This window comes from Macadamia integrifolia, unplaced genomic scaffold (assembly GCF_013358625.1).
Source record: "Macadamia integrifolia cultivar HAES 741 unplaced genomic scaffold, SCU_Mint_v3 scaffold_216A, whole genome shotgun sequence".
Taxonomy (NCBI): Eukaryota; Viridiplantae; Streptophyta; class Magnoliopsida; order Proteales; family Proteaceae; genus Macadamia; species Macadamia integrifolia.
Genome location: NW_024870646.1, coordinates 313,691 through 324,593, shown reverse-complemented (window position 1 = coordinate 324,593; position 10,903 = coordinate 313,691). Strand labels below are relative to the sequence as shown.

General features: G+C 36.7%; 1 protein-coding gene across 2 annotated transcripts in view; it reads right to left on the bottom strand.

Moving 5' to 3' along the window:
* Window positions 1-939: 939 nt before the first annotated feature.
* The window catches only part of LOC122071382 (phosphatidylinositol-3-phosphatase SAC1), a 30,232-nt gene continuing 20,268 nt past the window's right edge, over window positions 940-10,903 (bottom strand). Inside the window, exons 10-16 of one of the 2 annotated variants that reach the window (XM_042635724.1) lie at window positions 7,720-8,107; window positions 7,441-7,562; window positions 7,057-7,167; window positions 6,706-6,918; window positions 5,766-5,957; window positions 2,024-2,111; window positions 940-1,541 (exon numbers count right to left, since the gene is read on the bottom strand). In XM_042635724.1, the coding sequence (XP_042491658.1) occupies window positions 1,290-1,541; window positions 2,024-2,111; window positions 5,766-5,957; window positions 6,706-6,918; window positions 7,057-7,167; window positions 7,441-7,562; window positions 7,720-8,107 (1,366 nt within the window). In that variant the 3' untranslated portion in view covers window positions 940-1,289. The remainder of the gene's footprint in view (window positions 1,542-2,023; window positions 2,112-5,765; window positions 5,958-6,705; window positions 6,919-7,056; window positions 7,168-7,440; window positions 7,563-7,719; window positions 8,108-10,903) is intronic. The other variant, XM_042635725.1, reaches the window with a different exon arrangement.

The window sequence follows — 10,903 nt, the reverse complement described above, 5'->3', positions numbered from 1 at the left end:
ACCATGCTTAAAACAACTCGTTGAATACATTAATCTGAACTACAGAAATACTGTGAGCCACCAGATGGGAATGTAATTAATTCCAGTACTATTATAGGGCGAAGATCAGACTTGTTAATTCTACACTAACGTCAGGTCTTTAACATAATCAGACTTGTTAAACCTCTCTCTCTCTCTCTCGCTCTCTCTCTCTCTCTATATATATATATATATAAACCTGGACTACAGACTAGGGAAGCAAGGGACACACTCCAACAACATTTGATGAGTTCCTCTTACGAATTAAGATCACGTAGTTCTTTTTAATACTACTGGAATGAGTTCCTCTAAGCTTTAAAGTGGAAACTTACAGAATAGTTCCAGCGAGGCAGTAGAAAAATAGAGTTTTGATTCCAGAGGACACGGTCAACTCACGAGGCTTCTATGTCACACTGAGGACCTCAACCTTGGTGGTTCTGGTCTCCATGTTAGTGCTCCTGTTAACAAAGGGCAATTTCTTGACACTTACCTGAGCTGAATCATATCCAATTCAGATTAACCCCTAAAATTGGAGTAATTCCAGCCTGGTGGAAACATAACAAAAGCCAATTGGATAAAAAAAGTCGCTTCTTTTTTCTGTTATGTAATCATAGACAACCATCTCGGGGGACTTTGACTTAAACCTAGCTCATATGAGAAGCACTCTGGATAGTATTCGAAGAGAAGGATCGGAAAGACTATCCAATGCACTATTTCTCTATATCCTAATAGTTGAGTACGAATATTTTCAAAATGAAAAAGGGGGAAATTTTATCCAGTTTCTTGTCATGTATCTTCCATACCATAAAAACCAATGGTCTCCAGTATTTAAATGTCAGATTTGATACTTAATTTAAAATTTATGGAAGAAAAATAAGCCCTTGGTGTAAACATTAACTATGAAAAGCATTAGAGGAATTGTTTCCATAGGAATACCATTCATTTATAACAAACTGTAAATATAGTGCAATTACATGTAAGTTGGACCGAACAACTTTTGATGAAACAAACAATACAGGGAACAATAAAATTTGATGATCATGAACATCCCCAACCCCCACCCCAAAGAGGGGAAACAAGAAGGGCACCCCTCAACCGTACATTTACCATCAACAAATCCTATATGGTAATCAAATATGGCAACATAAAACAAAATTCTATACAGGTATAGATCTGCTATATACTGTACAACAAAATTTTCACAGTTAAAAGATGTAGTTAGCTTGCATATAAACAGTGCACCTTCTCTTTTGAAGATTCTTCTGTAAGAATCAATTCCTCTGCCGCACCTTCTCTTCTCCAATAATCCACCTAGTCAGCCTGCTTGGATCTTCAGCCAGGTATTTACATGTGCTTGGCACAATCCCAAGGTCAGCGCCAATCTGATCATACTCTTTAAGAGCAGCTTCCATCTCTGCTTCAACTGCTGCATCATCTGCACTATCTACACTGCCCATGCGAAGAAGATCTGAGTAGTGTTTCTCTTTCTCAGGATCATGTTCAAAGGGTTCCAGAGCTGGACCCTGCTTGGTTGGCAGTAAAACCATTAAGGCAGTCAGACGTGAGCAAGCCATACACGCTAAGTCATCCATGTTGAAAGCACATCTCCACAGGTAAACGTTCACAAAGTCGGGGGGAAAAAGCCCAACATGAAACTAGCAAATAGAAACAAGATGGCACAGAAATGAAACAGAGAATCCAAAAGAGGGTTTTGAAAAATATACAAATTTTACCAGGTGCAGAATACTCAATACTCCCACCCCAAGAAAAAAAAACTAGAAATAAAGAACAAAGTAACATCATAGATATAGATATACATAGACATACAAGAACTAAATGCAATAGATAAATGCCAATGTGTCCTAGAGCGAGAATACAAAAGAATATTCTACAGTAAGTCATTAGCAAATCATGAAACTAATGAGACTAATCTTTACCAGGAGAAATAACGAATCCATCATTTTATAGGACCAAAACAATTACCAATAGTGCATCAATACTTTACCTGACACAACTCAGAGTAGTGCCTATATATATCACTGTTTTCATCTTGATCACAAAGTAGTGTTCCACCAGAAGCTTCATCAAGGTAACTGACAACCAAAGCACACATTAAATCCATTGTCTTGGCACCAGATAATTGAATAGTAAATCATATATAATTCATGTCAAAATCCCAGGAAATAAGAAAGGTTCCAAAATGTAAGAATAATCTAGATTCCTTACTAAGAAGTCTGAACAAAAACACATGCTTTTAATAATCCTGAGTGAGTCAAAATGTCAAGATTACATTAAATCCATTACTACAAATTGCAGTTGACCAGGAACTGGTACCTAAAAAATTATCAAGATTAATGTGTACAAAAAACAAAGACTCTGCATGGGGTATCCCAAGGTGATTTAATTTTATATATATCATTTAGAAAAAATCAAGAAATAACACAATTTTTTCAAAGAGACTGCATATATAGAAGAAAGAGAGAAAAATTGAGATATTAATCCATCAAAGAATACAACAACAAAAACAAAAACTCCTCGGCCTTTTCCCAAGTAAATAAGGTCAGCTACATGGATCCATGAGAGGGGAAAAATAAAAAAATAAAAATAAAAAAGAAAGGAACACGGCTACACCTCAAAAACATTTGTACCTAAATGGGATTGGCCACATAGATCCTTGCCCTCCAAACAGCTCTATTTGAGGTCATATCAGAGTCATTTAAACTCTTCATGTCATTCCTCACTTGTTCTTCTCCTATGGTCATTTTAGGCTTGTCCCTAACTCTTTTAACACCTTCCAGATGAATTTGATCATTCCTTCTTACTGGAGCATCCCAAGCCCTCCGTTGAACATGGCCATACCACCTCAAACAAATTCCTCGAAGCTTGTCCTAAACTGGGGCAACTCCCAAATCAGCTCTAATACGATCATTCCTTACTATATCCCTCTTACTTTTTCTGCGCATCCATCTCAACATCCTCATCTCTATTGTACTCAATTTATCTATATTACACTTCTTGACTGCCCAACATTCCACTCCATACATCATAGCTGGCCTTACGACTATCTTAATAGAATTTTACTTTAAGCTTTACAAGGATACATCGATCACACAACACTCCGGATGCACCTCCCCATTTCATACATCCTACTTTATTTCTATGAGAAACATCACTATATCACGTTCCTTGTTAATGGTTGACCCCAAATATCTAAAGCAATCACTTTGTGGTATCTCTCTCTCCCCAAGCATCATGCAGGGTATCCTGCATGCGTTGGACAAGGACCACCGAAGAATAGAGGTGTGGGTGGACAATATGGACTTTGTTAAGTGGTCAATGCAAGGTTCTTAGGCTAATCCATCAAAGAATAATAAAACTAAGACAACATAATGAGTTCAGCAGCTATAAAAAGAAGAAAACTTAAATTTTCTTCTTCTTTAGAAAAGAGAAAGTGAGTCAGAAAACATAATGAGTTTAGTAGTAACCATCAAAACTCTTTGTCTCTGTTACATTAAGGTTACCTTTCGTGCCAAACTTAAAGGTTCAAAAAAACAAAGTTCCATCACAACCACTATAGTTCAGCCGCATGAATTCTAACCTTCCATTCCACTCCATTTATAGACATATTTTCTATTAAATCCAAATCCTCATGAAACTTCTTAATACCTCAACATTGTACATTCTGTATGTTTTCTTATTCTTTAAATCCTTCAACTTAATTGAACCATTATAGTTGACGTTCCGTCATCTTGTCATCTATTGGCACTACAAGCTTAAGTGCCAAAAATGCAGTGCAAGAGTAGGAACACGAGCATGAGCCAATGAAATATAATCTTGATCCAAGTGAAAGAAAAAGAACAAGCACAATAGCGAGGGTGTGAAAGTAGGAAAATGAGATAAAAGGGCAAGTTCTGCACAAATAGGTTGCATTCATTTACATGCATGTGATTTAAGCTTTTAAGCATTTAAAAAAAAAAAAAAAAAAAACTCTTGTGCAATTGTGCTTCTGCACTTATTTTCTTTTAATAGTTTCCTCTTAATTAAGGGGCATGCTTGGTCTAACGGTAAGGTACAAATGTTGCGACCTGGTAGTCAAGCGGTCGAAACATCATCTCAACCTTTTTGGGGTAAGGCTGCGTAATTCTCCCCCCCGGGACCTCGCACGTACTGAAGCCTCGTGCACTGGATACGCCCTTTTTTTTCCCTCTTAATTGAGTCAAACGCCTTCATTGAACAGAAGAGGACTTGGAAATGCCAAGGTTCCAGTAAGGAGTTGGGCTACATGCCCAGAATTGCGGACGATTTAAGCAGGGTAGGAGCAAGGTTTTAAGTATTAAACTATATCCATTTATCCTAACCAATATGTATTGTATCTTTAAGGTAACCATATGATATGGAACCAATAAAATACTAAAAAAAAAAAAATTGTATCGATTGCATCAGGTCAATACCTATAGATACGCTATTATAAACATAGTTGTTAATGTGTCACCTACGCGTCCAAGCATTAGTTGGGGTCTGGGCAGCTGTTGCCATAGTGCATTATCGCATTAGTGCAAGCCGCAACACTTATTTATGTCAAATATTATTTATTGTTATTAAGATATTATTCATAAATAAGCAAATAATCCCCTATTTGAAGCCAATAAAAATAGTTTAAAAATCAAATTCCAAAAGGATAAAAAGTCAAACCCACAGTCTAAAAGAACAAAAACTAGGCTTTTTGTTGTAGGGGCGATTTTCAAATTTCAAATGCTAGGGTTTTCTCAATTTAGAAAATTTTATAAATCTTATCATGGCAAAATATTGCTCAAAAACCAAAGTGCGGTAAAATAATCTTTTGTTTTGATGTCCATAAAATTATTTTTAGGCGATAATAACAGCATTCACGCACTTTGAATTAAGTTTGACCGGAACAAACTTATTTTAAGCCGTAACCGCCTTGGTTCGCCTTGTCGCCTCAACAACTATGTTATAAACAACAGAATACGCTCTAGGACTGCAAAATACTTGTTGAGAGCTCTTATAAAGCATTCTACTATATTATTATTATTTTTTTTATTTTTATTCTTTTCGAGGGGGGGGTGGGTTGGTGATCAACTTGGATCCTTGCTGCTTCTAATCGCAAAAGCGACTTGTAGTGTTGATTTCATCATCCTTTAGGGATTAAACAACCTGCAATCAAGGATCAAAACACAAACCTGAATGATTGCATCAAACTAGCTTTTTTGTTTTTTACAATGATATGTGCATCTAAACCCTAAATCTTCCGGAAACAGGAAATGACATCTTTTTTAGTATTAGCAGTTTAGTACATGTATGAAACCTCATCATTTATACATAATCAATTGAATGCACTTGTTTCGTCGTACTTTATTCTCCTTTTTGTACATGATATTTTTAAATATACTTCTTTATAGTGTTTTATGCTTCACAACTGTGTTTTGCATGTATCGTAAGCATTTTTCATACATTTCTCGACCATATTCATGTGTGTTTTTACAATATCTTGTCTCTCTCCGATACGATACAATATGTATCATAAAATCACCCTTCCAATACAATACTCGATACTGATAAAGACCAGAATTTTATAATCAAGAGACAGATTTTGAATGGCTCAGTACAGGATGGAAGAGTCCAAAGAACTTCCATACAATAGACAGTAAGACGTGTCATAGAAAATTTTTAACTTTCACTCTGAATAAAATGGCATCCCAATTTCATAGAAACAAAGTATGAATTACCTCTTAAAGATATCCTCCTCAGAGATATCACCAATCGAAGAAAGCCAATTTAGGTCACACAAACCAGTGGTGCTCATCTCATCTTCAGACACTCCACCTGAAAGTTCTTGTCCAGCAACCTTTGGGCCAGAACCACTTTCTTCATACTTTCTCTGGCCAAAGAGCCAATTAGGGCTTTTAAGTTGTATTTCACTGCATCAGATATATAAAACATTTAAGATCTTGCAGCATTGTTCTATCTTTTGTGTCCAAAATGTCACCATCACCATATGCTACAGCTTACCACAAACCTAATCTGGCAGCATAAAGATTTGATAGCTACTTTAACAGTGCAGTTAAGAAACCATCCAAAGAAAGGAGAGGAAAAACACAGTAAAAATCAGAGTTAGCAACCTAGTTTAAGCCCAAAGATGCCTATCATCTTTCCTAATAAATTTTCTTCTGATTTGCTTATCAAAAGAAGGGTGGGGGGGAGGTGAGATATTGATTCCCACCATGGTGCTTGTCCAAATCTTGTTTTGTAAAAACCTTAAATGTTTCTTTCTTTAAACCTCAAATACCTTGGCGGTTGTTTCATTTATCTAGAAATTATTACGTTACAGCAACTTGCAGCTCATACAGTTTTCCACCATTAAAAATTCAATTCTGTCTTAAGCAACTATGTGCCCTTTACTTTAGTTACCTCAAAAACAATTACAGCCACAGAATTACAAAGGAAACCAGCACCTTCCAACAAAATAGATAGTAATAGTATCTGGAAATATTTGATTCATAAGACAGGTGCCACGACAGAAATCGGGAAGAATAATTTATTTCTCGTAAAGAAAAAATAAAAAAATAAAGTCGTCTAACTAAGGTGCAAAGTGACTGGATATAATTATTTGACAATAATAAAAGGAGGAGGAATTAAGTTAATTGTTTTAAGTGAATAAAAAATTACGCTGCATCAGGTGCCATTCCAGAACTTCCTGTACCACCACCTGCTTTCTGATCTGATTCACTACAAAGCCTTACATTCTTTATTGAAGTGCATGTTCTCTCCATCAGTTTATCGAAAGATGTCAATTTCATGCGAAAGAAGTCCTCTCTGCAAGAAAAAATTGGTGCAAGAGATGTTCCCATTCCAACCACCGATTTAGCATCAACAGGTGAACTGTGAAAGAGAAAAGAGAGGAACATCTTGTATTAGTTTTCTTGCAAGAATTACCAGGACCACAACAACACTGTCATATGCGTAATTTTGGCACTATACATGTATGAGTTTTACACAACTTATCCAAAGAACGTATACCTTTGTCCAGTAACAGGCTCATCTCCAACTCCAGAAACATGAAGGTAATAATCAGAATCCAATTCCCAGAGCGCAGGTTTTCCTTCCTGGGGTTGAAAATAACCCAAAAATCTGGTAAAGCCAGAAAATTTAAGAACCATGATCGTGAGAGGTACGATATTCAAACAAGGAGCAATCCTAAAAGGCTCAATGCCAATAGAATTGAAGCAAGATGTAATTTAGGTAAGGATAAAAATTTAGAACTGCAACAAGAAGCTTTACATATGGATGCAAAATGCTTTACATATTCTCTTGATTTTGACAACCATAAGAGAAATATCCGACTGTTAAATCTGTCATCAAAGAAGCAAGCACCAAAGTAAAACGTAAGGAAGGAAGAATTACAAATTTATTGCATCCTGCTTTTCACCATCTGTGTAAGCATTACTGTAGTATCGCTTGATAGACTTCAGAAACTCCCTAGACTGCGTGGTTGCTTTCCACCTTCCTTGCCTCTCAGGGAAAACCTAAGAAATAGGATATAGAAATGACCACATCTCAGAGAACCATGACAATAGAAAAGTACCTAAATAATAACATAAGCACATGCATCACTACATTTAAATGAATTTAGAAAACAAATTGAGAAAAAAAAAAAAGTGCCAAGTTTGGAAGAAATTGTACAGTGTTGTGAGCTGCAGAACCACCATACTGCTGTGCAAGAGCATCACCCATACTCTGATACATATCCATGAGAGCTGCAGCAATGCTACTGACAGGATCTACTTTGGGTATATCGGTCAAACCCATGGCATGCAGTTGACGGCCTAATGCTGCCAAGCCATAAGCATATTGGGCAACATTTGTACGATCCAAGCAATCAATGCAGTTTGTACGTAGAACTCCACTTTGAAAACGTGGAGCTGTGCCAGTGTGTTCATTTTTCCTGGACTGTTGATTAAGTTCAGAGTCTCTGTCTCGATTAATCAAAGAGCTAAGACTTTCACTATTACTACTTCCCATCCTCCCAAGATCAGCTGAATTAGATCTGAGATCTCCAAGAGAAGTGTCCCTGTTTAGTTGAAAATAAAATTGAAACTACAATGAAACCCACACAGCATGTACCAGATTACAAAGTCAATAAGAGGAAATAAAAAGAAAGAAAGAAATGCAACTAGCATCACTGGAAATGCAAAGCTCTTCTTATCATAGTTCTGTTGGGGTATGTCTTGTATTCCGTCGCATGCAAAAGAGGGCATATTCTAAGGCTATATGGGTATTTCAGTAAATTTTCTGTATAGGGTTTTGATATATATTTGTAGTGAGGGTTCTTTCTCTATAAGCAATCTCAGAGAGGTGTGAGGACGAGCGCTACAACCTTATTCTCCATTGATAGTGAAGTAGATCTCACCTCACCATGGAAGTGGGAAATCTTGCCGAACCACATAAATCTGTGTTCAGTGTGTGATTGTTTGTTCTTGATTTCCTATTCTTTTATGCATCAGTTCAGGGTTAAGTTTCTACAAGCTCTAGGCATGATTCTAAGTATCGGTATCAGATAAGACGGATCGGCCATATTGGATCGGTATTGGTCATAACCAATACCGATCCCTGATTGATCCTAGGATGGGGATCGGTATCGGTTGGAGGATTGGGTATCGATCCGATACGATCCGTGTAAGTGATGTTTAAAAACCCACAAAAGGGAGGGAAAACAGGGTAAAAACGCAGATTCAGGATTTCCAACTCCCTTTTCTCCTTTCCCACTCCTCGGATTTACAAAAAACTTGAAAGGAAGCATCGTTTCTAAGCTAGAATCATACCTGAGGGTTCAATTCAAAGATCAAAATTGTGCATCCAAGTCACCAAAATCCAAGCTTTCTACCAAACCCACCCAAGGTATGAACACTATTTTTACATGGTCAAAGTCATTGTATCAGAGAGAGATGGGAAAAGTGTTGAATGAATAATTGTGATGCTTCCATTTCCTATGTCACTCCTCAGCCTTTTCAGTCCGCACCATGATACTTATAAATTCCATTCACACCATTTTTGCATGGTGAGGGTCATTGTAACAGAGACAGATGGGAATTGGGAAGTCTATAAATGAACTAATTGTGGCAATTGCATTTTCGCATGTCACTCCTCAGCTTTTTCAGTTCCCACCATGATACTTGCAAAATCCATAATAAGCCAGGCAGGATCCTCTTGGTCTCCCTTATTCCCTTTAGATTTTTTTATTTTTATTTATTTTTTTTTTTTTTAAGCACTGATTGCAGAAACAGTTCCAGCAGGCATTATCTTGGAGGTTTGGATGTACCGCTGCCCCATGACAAATGTAAGTGTTAATGCACAACCTGTCTCGATAATCAGGCCAAAATAAGAAATCCTTCGCTTTTCAAATGCCTTCAGACAATGAGACTTACAAAACACGCAAGCAGCAGTAGAAATCCAACATCTAGTCCTCCTGCCAACGAAGTTGTGCTCCCCCTCTTAAAATATCCAATAAGCCCTCCAGCAACCATGATCAATTTGATCAACTGGGTACCTCGAAAAAAAAATTCTCCAACCAATCAAGGTAGTTTTCCAGAGATCAATGGCAAATCTAGGGCTTCAAGACCTCCCAGTCTAAGGATCGGTGCTTTCTCACTGGTCATAATGGTGGAGTTTTCAGTTGGTCACTCCCAAGCTTTTCCCTTGTAAACCCAATTACCATTTATCCAAGAAAAAAAAAACCAATTACCAAATGCTCATGTGACTGAGAGACATCGTATGATTCTAAATTTCATTAATAAGTGAGAGAGGGTCCCTTTTTTTTTCTCTAATTTTGATTTTCATATTTTCCTGAATCTATAAAATTTTAACATATTTTGACCAATCCAAGAAAAGTGTACTTTTTTCGATCCCTGACAGATCCAGAGCCAATTCTTACCGATACGGGTTGGAATTGGTCTCAGCTGATACCCGAGAACTAAATCCTTGGTTCCAGGTTTTTGTTTCGAGCCTCGTTTGGACCAGGCTTGAAACCAAAATATTTCACAAAACCATGAAATTACGGTTGAAACTTCCAGATTGCAATGGTTGGCTTCGAGTGAGGGTATTGAGGCCCAAAATAAAAATAAAAAAACAAAACCAAAATGGTTGTTTGACCTTTGGACCTTAGGTTGGTATTATAAGCTATGTATTGCTCTATACATTCTCTAAAATGGTGTATTCCACACAAAATTTAGTACTAGAACATATACAATTCAATTTAAACAACTAAAATATGCATTAGGAATGGAGAGAAATAAAATTGCATGCTGAATGAGAGTGATTTGGCCACAAAAAAAAAAAAAAAAAAAAACCAGGTTTGCAAGGTTGTTAGAGTCAAAGCTAGTGAAGTGATTTTGACCCATTTCGTTCGAAACATAATAATTTATACTGAAGAAATGTCAAAACGATACCAAATGATACATTTCGTCAAAATTTTGCCAGTCAATGAATTTTTCAACGAAAAACTGGCTTATTTGTATACGAATCATGGTTTAAAGTATCTCCAATACCGATACGATACATGGAATTTTTAAAATCCTTTCGTATCGATATATATGCTACGATATATACCAATATGTACCGATACACCATCGATACGTACTGATACTCTATGAAAAATATAAAATCGAGGTGAAATATACGTTTTGGTATGTATCGGTAGGTATAGGTGAATATTGTTATGTATTGATCGGTACGTATCAGTGAGTATCAGTACATATTGGTATCGCTAAGTATCGATCGGTACGTATCGGTGAGTATCGGTATGTACCGATACAGTGCGCTACGGTCATGTAATGGCCAAGATGGGTATTTTTCAGAAAACATGATTTTT